This window comes from Lepisosteus oculatus, chromosome 4 (assembly GCF_040954835.1).
Source record: "Lepisosteus oculatus isolate fLepOcu1 chromosome 4, fLepOcu1.hap2, whole genome shotgun sequence".
Lineage (NCBI taxonomy): Eukaryota > Metazoa > Chordata > Actinopteri > Semionotiformes > Lepisosteidae > Lepisosteus > Lepisosteus oculatus.
The window spans coordinates 12,224,495-12,244,108 of NC_090699.1; the positions used below are offsets into that span (position 1 = coordinate 12,224,495).

The window sequence follows — 19,614 nt, forward strand, 5'->3', positions numbered from 1 at the left end:
GTCTCACTGGGCTTTACTGCACTGGACTGCACTCTTACCACAGTCTCACTGGGCTTTACTGTACTAGACTGCACTCTTACTACAGTCTCACTGGGCTTTACTGTACTAGACTGCACTCTTACCACAGTCTCACTGGGCTTTACTGTACTAGACAGCACTCTTACCACAGTCTCACTGGGCTTTACTGTACTAGACTGCACTCTTACCACAGTCTCACTGGGCTTTACTGCACTAGACTGCACCCTTACTGGAGTCTCACTGGGCTTTACTGTACTAGACTGCACTCTTACCACAGTCTCACTGGGCTTTACTGCACTAGACTGCACCCTTACTGGAGTCTCACTGGGCTTTACTGTACTAGACTGCACTCTTACCACAGTCTCACTGGGCTTTACTGCACTAGACTGCACCCTTACCACAGTCTCACTGGGCTTTACTGTACTAGACTGCACTCTTACCACAGTCTCACTGGGCTTTACTGCACTAGACTGCACTCTTACCACAGTCTCACTGGGCTTTACTGCACTAGACTGCACCCTTACTGGAGTCTCACTGGGCTTTACTGTACTAGACTGCACTCTTACCACAGTCTCACTGGGCTTTACTGTACTAGACTGCACTCTTACCACAGTCTCACTGGGCTTTACTGTACTAGACTGCACTCTTACCACAGTCTCACTGGGCTTTACTGCACTAGACTGCACTCTTACCACAGTCTCACTGGGCTTTACTGTACTAGACTGCACTCTTACCACAGTCTCACTGGGCTTTACTGTACTAGACTGCACTCTTACCACAGTCTCACTGGGCTTTACTGTACTAGACTGCACTCTTACTACAGTCTCACTGGGCTTTACTGCACTAGACTGCACTCTTACCACAGTCTCACTGGGCTTTACTGTACTAGACTGCACTCTTACCACAGTCTCACTGGGCTTTACTGTACTAGACTGCACTCTTACTACAGTCTCACTGGGCTTTACTGCACTAGACTGCACTCTTACCACAGTCTCACTGGGCTTTACTGTACTAGACTGCACTCTTACCACAGTCTCACTGGGCTTTACTGCACTAGACTGCAGCCTTACTGGAGTCTCACTGGGCTTTACTGTACTAGACTGCACTCTTACCACAGTCTCACTGGGCTTTACTGCACTAGACTGCACCCTTACTGGAGTCTCACTGGGCTTTACTGTACTAGACTGCACTCTTACCACAGTCTCACTGGGCTTTACTGCACTAGACTGCACCCTTACCACTGTCTCACTGGGCTTTACTGTACTAGACTGCACTCTTACCACAGTCTCACTGGGCTTTACTGCACTAGACTGCACTCTTACCACAGTCTCACTGGGCTTTACTGCACTAGACTGCACCCTTACTGGAGTCTCACTGGGCTTTACTGTACTAGACTGCACTCTTACCACAGTCTCACTGGGCTTTACTGCACTAGACTGCACTCTTACCACAGTCTCACTGGGCTTTACTGCACTGGACTGCACTCTTACCACAGTCTCACTGGGCTTTACTGTACTAGACTGCACTGTTACTACAGTCTCACTGGGCTTTACTGCACTGGACTGCACTCTTACCACAGTCTCACTGGGCTTTACTGTACTAGACTGCACTCTTACTACAGTATCACTGGGCTTTACTGTACTAGACTGCACTCTTACCACAGTCTCACTGGGCTTTACTGTACTAGACTGCACCCTTACCACAGTCTCACTGGGCTTTACTGTATTAGACTGCACTCTTACCACAGTCTCACTGGGCTTTACTGCACTAGACTGCACTCTTACCACAGTCTCACTGGGCTTTACTGTACTAGACTGCACTCTTACTACAGTCTCACTGGGCTTTACTGTACTAGACTGCACTCTTACCACAGTCTCACTGGGCTTTACTGCACTAGACTGCACCCTTACTGGAGTCTCACTGGGCTTTACTGTACTAGACTGCACTCTTACCACAGTCTCACTGGGCTTTACTGCACTGGACTGCACTCTTACCACAGTCTCACTGGGCTTTACTGTACTAGACTGCACTCTTACCACAGTCTCACTGGGCTTTACTGTACTAGACTGTACTCTTACCACAGTCTCACTGGGCTTTACTGCACTAGACTGCACCCTTACTGGAGTCTCACTGGGCTTTACTGTACTAGACTGCACTCTTACCACAGTCTCACTGGGCTTTACTGCACTAGACTGCACTCTTACCACAGTCTCACTGGGCTTTACTGCACTAGACTGCACTCTTACCACAGTCTCACTGGGCTTTACTGTACTAGACTGCACTCTTACCACAGTCTCACTGGGCTTTACTGTACTAGACTGCACTCTTACTACAGTCTCACTGGGCTTTACTGCACTAGACTGCACTCTTACCACAGTCTCACTGGGCTTTACTGTACTAGACTGCACTCTTACCACAGTCTCACTGGGCTTTACTGTACTAGACTGCACTCTTACCACAGTCTCACTGGGCTTTACTGCACTAGACTGCAGCCTTACTGGAGTCTCACTGGGCTTTACTGTACTAGACTGCACTCTTACCACAGTCTCACTGGGCTTTACTGCACTAGACTGCACCCTTACTGGAGTCTCACTGGGCTTTACTGTACTAGACTGCACTCTTACCACAGTCTCACTGGGCTTTACTGCACTAGACTGCACCCTTACCACTGTCTCACTGGGCTTTACTGTACTAGACTGCACTCTTACCACAGTCTCACTGGGCTTTACTGCACTAGACTGCACTCTTACCACAGTCTCACTGGGCTTTACTGCACTAGACTGCACCCTTACTGGAGTCTCACTGGGCTTTACTGTACTAGACTGCACTCTTACCACAGTCTCACTGGGCTTTACTGCACTAGACTGCACTCTTACCACAGTCTCACTGGGCTTTACTGCACTGGACTGCACTCTTACCACAGTCTCACTGGGCTTTACTGTACTAGACTGCACTGTTACTACAGTCTCACTGGGCTTTACTGCACTGGACTGCACTCTTACCACAGTCTCACTGGGCTTTACTGTACTAGACTGCACTCTTACTACAGTATCACTGGGCTTTACTGTACTAGACTGCACTCTTACCACAGTCTCACTGGGCTTTACTGTACTAGACTGCACCCTTACCACAGTCTCACTGGGCTTTACTGTATTAGACTGCACTCTTACCACAGTCTCACTGGGCTTTACTGCACTAGACTGCACTCTTACCACAGTCTCACTGGGCTTTACTGTACTAGACTGCACTCTTACTACAGTCTCACTGGGCTTTACTGTACTAGACTGCACTCTTACCACAGTCTCACTGGGCTTTACTGCACTAGACTGCACCCTTACTGGAGTCTCACTGGGCTTTACTGTACTAGACTGCACTCTTACCACAGTCTCACTGGGCTTTACTGCACTGGACTGCACTCTTACCACAGTCTCACTGGGCTTTACTGTACTAGACTGCACTCTTACCACAGTCTCACTGGGCTTTACTGTACTAGACTGTACTCTTACCACAGTCTCACTGGGCTTTACTGCACTAGACTGCACCCTTACTGGAGTCTCACTGGGCTTTACTGTACTAGACTGCACTCTTACCACAGTCTCACTGGGCTTTACTGCACTAGACTGCACTCTTACCACAGTCTCACTGGGCTTTACTGCACTGGACTGCACTCTTACCACAGTCTCACTGGGCTTTACTGTACTAGACTGCACTGTTACTACAGTCTCACTGGGCTTTACTGCACTGGACTGCACTCTTACCACAGTCTCACTGGGCTTTACTGTACTAGACTGCACTCTTACTACAGTATCACTGGGCTTTACTGTACTAGACTGCACTCTTACCACAGTCTCACTGGGCTTTACTGCACTGGACTGCACTCTTACCACAGTCTCACTGGGCTTTACTGTACTAGACTGCACTCTTACCACAGTCTCACTGGGCTTTACTGTACTAGACTGTACTCTTACCACAGTCTCACTGGGCTTTACTGCACTAGACTGCACCCTTACTGGAGTCTCACTGGGCTTTACTGTACTAGACTGCACTCTTACCACAGTCTCACTGGGCTTTACTGCACTAGACTGCACTCTTACCACAGTCTCACTGGGCTTTACTGCACTAGACTGCACTCTTACCACAGTCTCACTGGGCTTTACTGTACTAGACTGCACTCTTACCACAGTCTCACTGGGCTTTACTGTACTAGACTGCACTCTTACTACAGTCTCACTGGGCTTTACTGCACTAGACTGCACTCTTACCACAGTCTCACTGGGCTTTACTGTACTAGACTGCACTCTTACCACAGTCTCACTGGGCTTTACTGTACTAGACTGCACTCTTACCACAGTCTCACTGGGCTTTACTGCACTAGACTGCAGCCTTACTGGAGTCTCACTGGGCTTTACTGTACTAGACTGCACTCTTACCACAGTCTCACTGGGCTTTACTGCACTAGACTGCACCCTTACTGGAGTCTCACTGGGCTTTACTGTACTAGACTGCACTCTTACCACAGTCTCACTGGGCTTTACTGCACTAGACTGCACCCTTACCACTGTCTCACTGGGCTTTACTGTACTAGACTGCACTCTTACCACAGTCTCACTGGGCTTTACTGCACTAGACTGCACTCTTACCACAGTCTCACTGGGCTTTACTGCACTAGACTGCACCCTTACTGGAGTCTCACTGGGCTTTACTGTACTAGACTGCACTCTTACCACAGTCTCACTGGGCTTTACTGCACTAGACTGCACTCTTACCACAGTCTCACTGGGCTTTACTGCACTGGACTGCACTCTTACCACAGTCTCACTGGGCTTTACTGTACTAGACTGCACTGTTACTACAGTCTCACTGGGCTTTACTGCACTGGACTGCACTCTTACCACAGTCTCACTGGGCTTTACTGTACTAGACTGCACTCTTACTACAGTATCACTGGGCTTTACTGTACTAGACTGCACTCTTACCACAGTCTCACTGGGCTTTACTGTACTAGACTGCACCCTTACCACAGTCTCACTGGGCTTTACTGTATTAGACTGCACTCTTACCACAGTCTCACTGGGCTTTACTGCACTGGACTGCACCCTTACTGGAGTCTCACTGGGCTTTACTGTACTAGACTGCACTCTTACCACAGTCTCACTGGGCTTTACTGCACTGGACTGCACTCTTACCACAGTCTCACTGGGCTTTACTGTACTAGACTGCACTCTTACCACAGTCTCACTGGGCTTTACTGTACTAGACTGTACTCTTACCACAGTCTCACAGGGCTTTACTGTACTGGACTGCACTGTTACTACAGTCTCACTGGGCTTTACTGCACTGGACTGCACTCTTACCACAATCACACGGGACATTACTGTGCTTTGGGCTTTACTGTCTGTTTTGACTGTGGTACAAACGAAGGGACAGTATGTGTTAATATCTAACATGACGGATTCCCTCCACTGAAACTCGAACAATCATAGGGAGTCTATAAACAGGTTTCTGTGTGTAGGAACAGTGAGTGTGTATACTGTGTAGTGTAAAAAGTGCAAGTGTGTGTGTCCTGTGTAAAAAGTGTGTGTGTGTCCTGCTTAGTGTAAACAGTGCGAGTGTGTGTCCTGTGATTATACACTATGTGTGTAGTGTGAGTGTACATTTGCAGTATCTTTGTATGTAGTGTGTTAGTATGTGCGCAGTGTGTGAGTATGTTTGCAGTATGCAAGTATGTGTAGTGTTAACTGTTGAGTATGTGTGTAATATATAAGTATGTGTGTAGTGTGTATGTATTTACTGTATGAGTATGTGTGTAGTGTTTACTGTGTGAGTGTGTGTGCAGTGTGTGAGTATGTGTATAGTGTGAGAGTACTGTATCTGTGTAGTGTTTACTGTGTGAGTGTGAGTGCGTTTGTAGTGTGTTAGTATGTGTGTAGTGTGAGAGTGTGTGTGTAGTGTTTACTGTGCAAGTATGTGTTTACTGTGTGAGTAAGTGTGTAGTGAGAGTGCATGTGTAGTTTTTACTGTCGAGTATGTGTGTCTGCTTGTCTGCAGAGTGACTCAACATGTTCAGTGTGCTCAGAGAGAGTGTGTGTTTCAGTCTCTCTTTACAGTCCAGTTCACATGTGGAATCTCGTTCATTTCCTGTCCTAATGAGCCCCTCTGCTCACACGCACTCACTGCCTTACACTGACGCACGCAGACGCACAGGGCCCTGCACAATCACTGATAACACACACGGATAACACCAACACACACCCATGACACTCACTGACAACACACACCTTTGACACACATCGCTGACACACACAAAGATAACATACCCTGACACACATACATACACTGATAAGACATACAGCAATGCCACACACACACCGATGGCACACACGCACATAATGATGACATAACTGACGACACACAAGAGTACACCGATAATACAACACTGGCAGAGAGGCACACACTGATTATGCACACACACCAATGACACACACGTACACAATGATAACAAACACACCAATGACACACATGCACACACAGATAACATACACCGATGACAAACACGAACACACAGATAACACATTAAAATAACACAAACAGATGATACACATCAACAAAACACACTCACGCACACTGATGAAAAATGCGCACAGTGATAGCACTCACACCAATGACACACATTCATAATCAATGAATGACACACAGGCACACACTGATAACACACACCAATGACACACACATTGATGATACACACATTCATAACACATCAGCAACACACACTCTGATGACACTCATGCACACACTGATACACACTGATTACACACACATCAATAACACACACACTGATGACACTCATAAACACACGGATACACACTGATTACACAGGCACACACTGATAAAACACACACTAATGACACACACACATTGATGATACACGCATTGAGTACACATCCATGACACACACAGTGATGACACACGCGTACACACTGATACACACTGATGACACGCACACACACTGACGACACACACGTGCACACTTATACAAACCGACGAGAAAGACACATGCACATACTGTTACACACCAACAACACACACAAGCACACTGATACACACCGACGACACACGCACACACTGATTCAAACTGATGACACACGCGCACATTGTTACACACATACGACACACACACGCACACTGTTACACACCGACGACACACAGGGGCACACTGATACAGACTGATGACACAGACATGCACACTGATATACACTGACGACACACATGTGCACACTGAAGAGTAGTAAAAGGTCCAAAATGGAACTCTAACTGGGACGTTTAACCTGGTCAGGACTATGCCCCACCAGGTGGGGAAGTTACCTTGACAACAGGGTGCCCTCCTGGTGTTGCCTTGACGGCCCCCCGGCTGCCCTCTGTCTCATAGTGCGCCCGGTGATGGGGGCGTGGCTGGATATCGATACGCAGCTCGTATTGGTCATACTGGGATGGCAGTGGCCAATCAAGAGGTGGCAGAGCAGTGGACCTGCAAGTAATAACCAAGGTCATTAAAAGAACAGGTTAATACAGACACACTGACTGACTGGACACTCCAGTCCATTAACACTGCACTGAGAGAGAGGGGTTCATACAGACACACTGACTGACTGGACACTCCAGTACATTAACACTGCACTGAGAGAGAGGGGTTCATACAGACACACTGACTGACTGGACACTCCAGTACATTAACACTGCACTGAGAGAGAGGGGTTCATACAGACACACTGACTGACTGGACACTCCAGTACATTAACACTGCACTGAGAGAGAGGGGTTCATACAGACACACTGACTGACTGGACACTCCAGTACATCAACACTGCACTGAGAGAGAGGGGTTCATACAGACACACTGACTGACTGGACACTCCAGTACATTAACACTGCACTGAGAGAGAGGGGTTCATACAGACACACTGACTGACTGGACACTCCAGTACATTAACACTGCACTGAGAGAGAGGGGTTCATACAGACACACTGACTGACTGGACACTCCAGTACATTAACACTGCACTGAGAGAGAGGGGTTCATACAGACACACTGACTGGACACTCCAGTACATTAACACTGCACTGAGAGAGAGGGGTTCATACAGACACACTGACTGACTGGACACTCCAGTACATTAACACTGCACTGAGAGAGAGGGGTTCATACAGACACACTGACTGGACACTCCAGTAGATTAACACTGCACTGAGAGAGAGGGGTTCATACAGACACACTGACTGGACACTCCAATAGATCAACACAGCACAATGTGTACGTGTGTCATTAGTGTGTGTGTTTTATCAGTGTGTGCCTGTGTGTGTCATCAGAGTGTGTGTTGCTGATGTGTTATGAATGTGCAGTGCATTCAAGCATTAAAGGCAGAAAAAAGTGGGAGGAGAGTAGTCTGAATTGGGTTCCGGGACGGTGTCCCAGCTCACACATCGCACTCATCAGCCAGCCGCGAGCGTTTCCAAGCCCGGCGAGGCCGCATCCACCGGCGGGGAGCTGCGTCACTGCTACCCGCGGCTTCTCCTGCGCCTGCGCCTCGCTCAGGGCCCCGTCCCTGTGCACTCGCTCACCCGCGTCAGGTGATGCCCTGCTAGGGCAGCGATTGGCTCCTGTCTCAGACCTTCCCCGAGGTGATTGGTGGAGTGACTAGGCACTCAGCATGTGACCTCTACAGTGAGCTTCCTCCCACTCGTTCGGAAGGGAGCAACCATCCCGTTATATATCACCGAGAGCGGCAATGACTTTCAGGTTATGGTTTCTATGTTAACTGTAACTGAAACCATAATGCTTTTTTGTAGTATTTTCTTCATGTCACGTGTGTTTTCTAGCCTCGAAAGTATCTTTAACACTGCGGTTCTGCAGATTACAAGGCTACAACACAAGGAAAATCCAGCGTGAAAAAAAAAGAAGTTAACTTTATGCTAATCAGCCGGCGCTGATTGGTCGGAGTTGCTCTACCGTCTTTCAGGTACCAGTTACTTTAGGAAGAATATTCACAAGTGTTATTATCTCGGCAGTACGAGACAAGCTCTACTTTCATTTTTTTGTAATTGCAGATTAGGCTATCTTTTGTAAATCTAGAAAGATTTACAGCCGAGGTCGAGAGTTAAAAACTGAATATAAAATCCAAAATTGTTCACACGCGACAAAAAGCGGTGCGCTAGTCTTTCATCTTTCCGTTCAAGTAATTCTTCGACGCATTTTTCCTCCTGTTCCGCCACTATTTCGGGTGCAAACCTTCACGTGAGCACGAAATGTGAAGTTTCTTGACCGCCGCGATTGACTGGTTCCACCATTTCCTCGTGATCACTAATACAGGACATGTAAAATATATATAATAATAATTGCTTACGCTTATATAGCGCTTTTCTGGAAACTCCACTCAACACCGTCACTGTCCTGGGGCAGGATCCCCTACACCACCACCAGTGTCCATTCCCACCTGGATGATGCGACGGCAGCCATAGTGCGCCAGAGCGCTCCCCACACAGCAGCTCTCAGTGGGGAGGAGAGCAGAGTGATGAGGCCAGTTCAGAGAGGGGGGTGATCAGGAGGCCATGACTGGTAAAGACCAGGGGGAGTCTGTCCAGGACACTGGGGTCACACCCCTACTCTTTCTGAGAGACACCCTGGGGTCTTGACTGACCACAGAGAGGCAGGACCTCCGTTTCACGTCTCATCTGAAGGACGGCGCCTTGTTTACAGTCTAGTGTCCCCGTCACTGTACTGGGGCATTAGGACCCACACAGCCTGCAGGGTGAGCGCCCCCTACTGGTCCACTAACACCTCTTCCAGCAGCAGCCTCAGCTTTCCCAGGAGTCTCCCATCCAGGTACTGGCTCACACCTGCTGAGCTCCAGTGGGGCAGCCAGCTGGGAGCTGCAGGGTGATATGGCTGTTGGCCATGCTGTATACAGTATCTATACAGTATTGGAAACTGTCATGGAAAAAAAATGGATAAAGCAATGTCAATTCTGCATCATTAATGACGAGCTTTCGGGCACGGACGAATGATGAATGAAGTGGAGTATTGTACTGCCTCCCTCTCAAGCCAGCGCAGATTTCTACAGAGGTTTTCCTCAGGGCGGGCGGAGGAGGGCGGAGGAGGGGATCGGGTTCGAATGACCCGTAGGAAGAGAAGAGAGCACCAGCTCACCCACTCTCCGAGATCCCTCGAGCGATGACCTCTGCTACACCCCCAGCCGGCCATGACAGGAGGTCTCCCAGCCCCCCTCCGTCTCTCCTGCTGCCAGCCGCCTCACCCACCGGACCGCGCGGGGAGGCCATCAATCAATCAATTAATTAAGCCTGCAATCAATCAATCAATCAAGCCTGCCATCGAGGCTTGCCTGTTGTTCCTCACCACATCATCGGCACCACCATCATCATCAATGAGCTCCTCCCTAATGGCGTTCAGGAGGAAGGTCAGATCAGTGTGGGGTAATCAGTCAAGCCCGCAGCAAGAACTGGCTTGCCTGTCGTTCCTCACCACACCACACCATCATCATCATCATCACTATCATAAACAATGAGCTCTGTCTTAATGGCGTTCAGGAGGAAGGTCAGATCAGCGTGGGGTAATCAGTCAAGCCCGCAGCAAGAACTGGCTTGCCTGTCGTTCCTCACCACACCACACCATGATCATCATCATCACTATCATAAACAACGGCGTTCAGGAAGAAGGTCAGATCCTAATCTCACCCACTTCCGCTCACCGACTTGTAGATGTCTCGCACCCGGGACTCCCCATCGTGCACCTCTCTCTTGTGATCAGCCTCAGACAGGCTGCCTCTTCCTTAGCGAAGCGAGTCGCGCCAGATACCTTAAACATATTTGTCTCTCTCCTGCGTTCATTGATATCTCACCAAACTGTCGAAGGTCATTTTACCCTTCAATCATCTGGACCAGTTTAGCTCTCTCTCCTCTCCCCTGCTCTCTTCCTGAGCTAAAGCCGACAAAGGTGGAGTATTGGGATCCCAGAGAAACAGGTCATGAGCTCCAATAGGAACAATTTATGGCTTTATTCCGTGCTGAAAAGAGAAGAAAGGAAACAAAACATTCCTTTCTTCTCTTTTCAGCAGGAATAAACCTGTTACTTGTTCCTTTGCAGCCTACGCATGCTGACGCAGCTACCCACCTGAGCTCCAATAGCCTGAGCAGCCAAATACACCCTGCACTGCCCTGAGCCACCTGAAGATGGGGCTGTGTCTGACCCCCCAAATAAACCCTGCACTGCCCTGACCCACCTGAAGATGGGGCTGTGTCTGACCCCCCAAATACACCCTGCACTGCCCTGACCCACCTGAAGATGGGGCTGTGTCTGACCACCCAAATACACCCTGCACTGCCCTGACCCACCTGAAGATGGGGCTATGTCTGACCCCCCCAAATACACCCTGCAGTGCCTTGACCCTCCTGAAGATGGGGCTGTGTGGCCAATCAAATACACCCTGCACTGCCCTGACCCACCTGAAGATGGGGCTGTGTCTGACCCCCCCAAATACACCCTGCACTGCCTTGACCCTCCTGAAGATGGGGCTGTGTCTGACCCCCCCAAATACACCCTGCACTACCCCGACCCACCTGAAGATGGGGCTGTGTCTGACCCCCCAAATACACCCAGCACTGCCCTGACCCACCTGAAGATGGGGCTGTGTCTGACCCACTAGATACACCCTGCACTACCCCGACCCTCCTGAAGATGGGGCTGTGTCTGACCCCCCAGATACACCTTGCACTGCCCTGACCCACCTGAAGATGGGGCTGTGTCTGACCCCCTAAATACACCCTGCACTACCCCGACCCACCTGAAGATGGGGCTGTGTCTTACCCCCCAAATACACCCTGCACTGCCCTGACCCACCTGAAGATGGGGCTGTGTCTGACCCCCCAGATACACCCAGCACTGCCCTGACCCACCTGAAGATGGGGCTGTGAGCGCTCAGCCTGGCCCGGCCCCAGCACACAGCTGACGGGACGCACAGGTAGTCCATGCTCAATGCCGCAGCCTCCTTCCTGGGCTGGGGCTGCTCCGAGTGTGAGGCCAGGGTGGGAGGAGGGGCAGGGGGCGCGGCGTGCTCCTGCTCCGTCTCTCCCTCCGCCCCGCCTCCCCGCGAGGCCGTCTGGTCCAGGGAGGTTTTCCGGGCCTTCTGGGGGATGCGCTCCAGGCTGGGAGCCAGCGAGAGGGCGGGCGATCCCGTGGCGGCGAGGGCAGCGGGGTGCATGCTGGGAAAGCGGGGCGGCTCCTCGCCGCGCTCGAGGGAGGCCAGCCCGTCGTCGGAGCAGCTGCCCCTCCGGGAGGCGGCGGGGGAGGGCGCGGGGGAGCAGGAGGGGCCGTCCGGGCAGCCCGGCCGCCGGCGCTTGCCCCCCGGGGAGGTGGGGCGGGAGCCGGGCGAGAGCGGGGAGGCGGGGCGCAGGGGCGACAGGCAGAAGCGGGGCGCGGCGTCGCTCAGCTCGTCCTCGTCGCCCGCCAGCGACTCGCAGCTGGACGCCTCCTCGGACAGCCAGCTCCTGGAGGACAGGCTGCTGGCCGGGCTGGGGCTCAGCGACCCCCCGCCCCCGTCCCGGTAGGAGGAGAAGGGGTCCAGGGGCAGGTAGAGGCGCTCCCTGCCCCAGCCCCCCCACTCCGGGTAGAAGCCCCCGCCCCCCCCGGGGACCCCGCTGTCGTCCTGCGGGGAGATGGTGGTGATCTGAATGCTGGGGCACTCCAGGACCCGGGACCCCGAGACCTGAGAGAGACAGAGAGAGAGGAGGGGGGGACTTCCAGGCTTATGTGCATCATCATCATCATCATCATCATCATAATCATAATAATAATAATGTGTCCTGTGAGGGGCTGGTGTCCTGTCCAGGGTGTGTGTGTGTGTGTGTCCTGTGAGGGGCTGGTGCCCTGTCCAGGGTGTGTGTGTCCAGTGATGGGCTGGTGTCCTGTCCAGGGTGTGTGTGTGTGTGTGTGTGAGTGTGTGTGTGTGTGTGTGTGTGTGTCCTGTGATGGGCTGGTGTCCTGTCCAGGGTGTGTGTGTGTGTGTGTGTGTGTGTGTGTGTGAGTGTGTGTGTGTGTGTCCTGTGATGGGCCGGTGTCCTGTCCAGGGTGTGTGTGTGTGTGTGTGTGTGAGTGTGTGTGTGTGTGTCCTGTGATGGGCTGGTGTCCTGTCCAGGGTGTGTGTGTGTGTGTGTGTGTGTCCTGTGAGGGGCTGGTGTCCTGTCCAGTGTGTGTGTGTGTCCTGTGAGGGGCTGGTGTCCTGTCCAGTGTGTGTGTGTGTCCTGTGAGGGGCTGGTGTCCTGTCCAGGGTGTGTGTGTGTCCTGTGAGGGGCTAGTGTCCTGTCCAGGGTGTGTGTGTGTGTCCTGTGAGGGGCTGGTGTCCTGTCCAGGGTGTGTGTGTGTGTCCTGTGAGGGGCTGGTGTCCTGTCCAGGGTGTGTGTGTGTGTCCTGTGAGGGGCTGGTGTCCTGTCCAGGGTGTGTGTGTGTGTCCTGTGATGGGTGGATGAGTGGATGAGTGCATGTGTTAAGAGGTGAAGGGGTGAATGGGACGGGTCGGGACGATAGATCTCCTCTCGTTTGTAACCTTTCTTATAATCTGAATCAAGAGATTACTAAAGGGCACCGCCTGCACTTCTGACAGATTAGAAGCCGGGACAGAGAGAAGATGTGTGTCTTGTTACAGAAAGGAAGAAGAGCTGTTGAATGAACTGACTGATTGATTCATTGCTAAGTGCTGAACGGCTGTGGCAGCGGACGCTTACCTGTACTGAGCGAGCAGGAAGACTCTCGTAGGTGCCGCTGCAGTCCTTACCCAGGGCCCGCCGGGGGGGAGGGGAATGCATCCCAGCCCGGTGATTGGACGGCTGCTGGATTAGGGGGATGCCGATTGGCTGGATGGCTTGGGAGGCCGGGCGAATGTTGTGAGAGATGTCAAAACTGGCATCTGATTGACAGAAACAGAAAGAAAAGTGTAAAATTAACAGCTGAGCGAGGTAGACCTAGGCTGTACTATACTGCACTGACTTTACTGCGAGCTCAATCACGTATTCACTGAGATTATAATCAGACCACTGACACTGACAGAGAAGTCTGAGACTCTCCAGGCTGGACTGGACTGACTGGACTGTGATCTTGATTAGTTATTAACTGAGATTATAATCGGACTCCACTGACACTGACAGAGCAGTGTGAGACACTCCAGGGTGGACTGGACTGACTGGACTGTGATCGTGATTAGTTATTACCTGAGATTATAATCAGACTCCACTCACACTGACAGAGCAGTGTGAGACTCTCCAGGCTGGACTGACTGGACTGTGATCTTGATTAGTGATTCACTGAGATTATAATCAGACTCCACTGACACTGACAGAGCAGTCTGAGACTCTCCAGGCTGGACTGGACTGTATTGTGATCTTGATTAGTGATTCACTGAGATTATAATCAGACTCCACTGACACTGACAGAGCAGTGTGACACTCTCCAGGCTGGACTGGACTGACTGGACTGTGATCTTGATTAGTTATTAACTGAGATTATAATCGGACTCCACTGACACTGACAGAGCAGTGTGAGACACTCCAGGGTGGACTGGACTGACTTTACTGTGATCTTGATTAGTTATTACCTGAGATTATAATCAGACCACTGACACTGACAGAGAAGTCTGAGACTCTCCAGGCTGGACTGGACTGACTGGACTGTGATCTGGATTAGAGATTATAATCAGACTCCACTGACAGAGCAGTCTGAGACTCTCCAGGCTGGACTGACTATATTGTGATCTTGATTAGTGATTAACTGAGATTATAATCAGACTCCACTGACACTGACAGAGCAGTGTGAGACTCTCCAGGCTGGACTGGACTGACTGGACTGTGATCTTGATTAGTGATTAACTGAGATAATAATCAGACTCCACTGACACTGACAGAGCAGTGTGAGACTCTCCAGGCTGGACTGGACTGACTGGACTGTGATCTTGATGAGTTATTACCTGAGATTATAATCAGACTCCACTGATGTGCAGTAATACTTTAATACACATAACATCTACTATTCATCAGCAGAAGCACGTGAAATGCATCACACTGTCATATAAAAGAGAATATACAAGACCTACTCAATGGAAGTACAGAGATGTAAGAGGAATGTCTGCAAGAGGAAAGCTCCAGAAAGACGGAAGGGAGGGATACGAGCTGAGAGGGAGCAGGACGGCCCCAGCAGACAGGAGGGAGCTGTGTTGTGCACAGTAAACACAGTCCAGATGGCAGCTGTTAACTCTGCTCACACGCACTGCTGATCAAAACCACATTGAGGCCTGAGCACACACTCTGCACATGACTGTGAGATGGTACTGTACCGCACTGAACACACACTGTACACTGGACACACACTAGACACTGCACACTGCACTGGACACACACTGGACACACACTGCACACTGCACTGGATACACACTGTAAAATTCAATGGACACACATTGGACACTGAACTGGACACACACTGTACAATTTAATAGACACAAATTGGACACTGTACACTCCACTGGACACACACCGTACAATTCACTGGACACACATTGGACACTGAACTGGACACATGTTGGACACTGTACACTCCACTGGACACACACTGTACAATTCACTGGACACACACTGGGCACTGCACTGGACACACACTGGGCACTGCACAAATAGCATACTGTACAGTTATGTGCACTAAACACACACTGTACGCTGCACCGAACACACATTGTAAACTGCACTGATCACAGATTGAACACAAACTATATGGTCGGCACACTGACCAATGCACTCACCGATGCATTCACTGAACACTCACTGTTCTCCACCACGTGCATTACAGCCCACACTGACCTCCTAGAACACACACTCCAGTTATTACCCACAGCTGACACTGTACAGATTTACACTGCAGACACCAAAGCCACGACAGGCACTGCTCACCACGGACACACACCGTACCAGCTGGACTGGACAGCCCCAGTGAGGCTGATCTCACCAGCTGGACTGGACAGCCCCAGGGAGGCTGATCTCACCAGCTGGACTGGACAGCCCCAGGGAGGCTGATCTCACCCGCTGGACTGGACAGCCCCAGGGAGGCTGATCTCACCCGCTGGACTGGACAGCCCCAGTGAGGCTGATCTCACCAGCTGGACTGGACAGCCCCAGTGAGGCTGATCTCACCAGCACGACTGGACAGCCCCAGTGAGGCTGATCTCACCAGCTGGACTGGACAGCCCCAGTGAGGCTGATCTCACCCGCTGGACTGGACAGCCCCAGTGAGGCTGATCTCACCAGCTGGACTGGACAGCCCCAGTGAGGCTGATCTCACCCGCTGGACTGGACAGCCCCAGTGAGGCTGATCTCACAGGTCCCCCTGACATCAGCTGTCTGGAAGGACCAGGAAGAGGGGCGAGTTTGGGTCAAAGCAGAAGGTTATTTGGTTCGGATCGACCACGACCGGACAGCTTTTGTCCTTGAGAGCAGCAGGCTGTTGGGGTTTCAGTTTCACATGTTCACACGCTCTGGGGCCCTGGGGTCAGTTCCTGGAGTGCTGTCTGTGTGGAGTTTGCATGTTTCCCTCACTGGGGTTTCCTCCAGGTGCTCCAGTTTCCTGCCACAGTCCAGACGTGTGGTGGTAGGTTCATTGGTTTCTGAGAAACTTGGCCCTGGTGTGTGTGTCTTCTGATGGTCCGGTGTCCGGTCCGGAGTGTGTGTGTGTGTCTTCTGATGGTCTGGTGTCCGGTCCAGAGTGTATGTGTGTGTCCTTTGATGGGCTGGTGTCCTGTACAGGGTGTGTGTGTGCGTGTCCTGTGATGGGCTGGTGTCCTGTCCAGGGTGTGTGTGTGTGTGTCCTGTGATGGGCTGGTGTCCTGTACAGGGTGTGTGTGTGTCCTGTGTAGCAGACTCAGTCAAAATACAGACCAATAAATGTGCCTTGTAGCAATTTACACTACAGACACAGCACAGTAAATGCTCACTGTACACAACAGACACAGCACAATACAAGCACATTGCACATTACACACACAGCACAATCAATACACACTGTATACTACACGAAAGGCGCAGTCAATACACACTGACACCACACACACAGCGCAGTCAATACACACCACACACTACACACACAGCACAGTCAATACACACTTTACACTACATACTCAGCAAAGTCAATACACTGTATACTGCACACACAGCACAGTCAATACACACTGTATACCACACGAAAGGCGCAGTCAATACACACTTTACACTACACACACAGCACAGTCAATACACACCGCACACTACACACACAGCACAGTCACTGCACATCCACACATAGTAAACTGCTCTGCACATACAGGCGCAATCAGTGCTCACTGCACATACAGACGCAGAAAATTGCTCTGCACATACACGTGCGATCAGAGCTCGCTGCACATACAGGCGCAGTCAGAGCTCGCTGCACATACAGGCGCAGTCAGAGCTCGCTGCACATACAGGCGCAGTCAGAGCTCGCTGCACATACAGGCGCAGTCAGAGCTCGCTGCACATACAGGCGCAGTCAGTGCTCGCTGCACATACAGGCGCAGAAAATTGCTCTGCACATACAGACACAATCAGTGCTCACTGCACATACAGACGCAATCAGTGCTCACTGCACATACAGACGCAATCTGTGCTCGCTGCACACACACGCGCAATCAGTGCTCGCTGCACATACAGGCGCAGTCAGAGCTCACTGCACATACAGACGCAATCTGTGCTCGCTGCACATACAGACACAATCAGTGCTCACTGCACATACAGACACAATCAGAGCTCACTGCACATACAGACACAATCAGAGCTCGCTGCACATACAGGCGCAGTCAGTGCTCGCTGCACATACAGGCGCAGAAAATTGCTCTGCACATACAGACACAATCAGTGCTCACTGCACATACAGACGCAATCAGTGCTCACTGCACATACAGACACAATCAGTGCTCACTGCACATACAGACACAATCAGAGCTCACTGCACATACAGACACAATCAGAGCTCACTGCACATACAGACACAATCAGAGCTCGCTGCACATACAGGCGCAGTCAGTGCTCGCTGCACATACAGGCGCAGAAAATTGCTCTGCACATACAGACGCAATCAGTGCTCACTGCACATACAGACACAATCAGTGCTCACTGCACATACAGACACAATCAGTGCTCACTGCACATACAGACGCAATCTGTGCTCGCTGCACATACAGACACAATCTGTGCTCGCTGCACATACAGACACAATCTGTGCTTGCTGCACATACAGACACAATCAGTGCTCACTGCACATACAGACGCAATCTGTGCTCGCTGCACATACAGACGCAATCAGTGCTCACTGCACATACAGACGCAATCAGTGCTCGCTGCACACACACGCGCAATCAGAGCTCGCTGCACACACACGCGCAGAAAGGCGCACGGTTCTCCTCAGCAGCCGCACGTACCGCTGCCCTCCGCGGCGCTCCGCGCTCGCTCTCCCGGGCTGGCCGGCGGGCTGGCGGCCCGGGGCGGCGGCGTGTCCTCCTCGAACACCAGCTTGAACTCCAGCTCCCCCTCTTCCCAGCCCGGAGCGGCGCCCATCGCGGAGCGAGCGGGACAGTCCGCCTCTGCTCTCTCTCTCTCTCTCTCGGCTCCCGTCCCGCGGCTCCTTCCTCACCCTGCGCCCGCAGACGCTCTTTTCTCTCTCGTTTCTCGTCAGTTTCCGCGATGCATAGCCAGTGCGAGCGCACTTAGCGCGACTGCAGCCGCTGCGCTTCGGACACAACTGCTCGGCTCGGCGCGGCTCTGGGGCACAGATCGCTTTATTTCCTCTTCTTCCTCTTCTTCCTCTTCTTCTTTTCCGCTCTCCCAGCTCCCACTCAGCCCCGCAGCCCCGACTGTGTCCGCCCGCAGACCGGCGGTGACCGCAGCCGTGTCCCTCTCGACCCCGCTGTCCAGGGAGCCGTCATCTGCTGGTCGCACCTTTCGCCGCCACCAACCCTGTCCCTGCCCTTCCTCTCTTTTTACTGTTCCCTCTTCCTCCCTCTTTCTCTCTCTCTCTCTCTCACTCCCTCTCTTTCTCAATTTCCAAACTTTTCCGAACTTTTCTTTTCTCCCTCCCCCGCTGCCCCGTGGAATAAAGTCCTGACTGGAGGGCGCAGACATTCCCGTTACGTGGTTGTGATTGGTCGAGCGCGGTCCCCGGCGCTGCCAATCAGGGGAGGGCACGATCAGGCTCCGCATCCGATTGGCCGAGCCGAGCGGCGAACCCGGCCGTGATTGGCTCTTGCTTCCGCTTTGTCCGGGACGAGGCTACGAAGCTTTCTCTTACTGTGACAGTTGTGGTACAGTAGAACAGTCCTGTTACAGTAGGGGCAGTTCTCCTGTACTGGACTGTAACTCCGAGTGTAACAGGGCTGTTCTACTGTACTGGACTGTAGCTCCGAGTGTAACAGGACTGTTCTCCTGTACTGGACTGTAGCTCCTATTGTAACAGGACTGTTCTCCTGTACTGGACTGCAGCTCCTATTG

At 51.6% G+C, this 19,614-nt stretch overlaps 1 protein-coding gene across 1 annotated transcript in view; it reads right to left on the reverse strand.

The window, feature by feature from the left end:
- The window catches only part of nfatc4 (nuclear factor of activated T cells 4), a 35,004-nt gene extending 16,257 nt beyond the window's left edge, over nt 1-18,747 (reverse strand). The window contains exons 1-4 of the mRNA XM_069188650.1: nt 18,549-18,747; nt 13,807-13,988; nt 11,983-12,791; nt 7,381-7,543 (exon numbers count right to left, since the gene is read on the reverse strand). Coding sequence (XP_069044751.1) covers nt 7,381-7,543; nt 11,983-12,791; nt 13,807-13,988; nt 18,549-18,684 — 1,290 coding nt within the window. The 5' untranslated portion in view covers nt 18,685-18,747. The remainder of the gene's footprint in view (nt 1-7,380; nt 7,544-11,982; nt 12,792-13,806; nt 13,989-18,548) is intronic.
- Between the last annotated feature and the right edge of the window lie 867 nt (nt 18,748-19,614).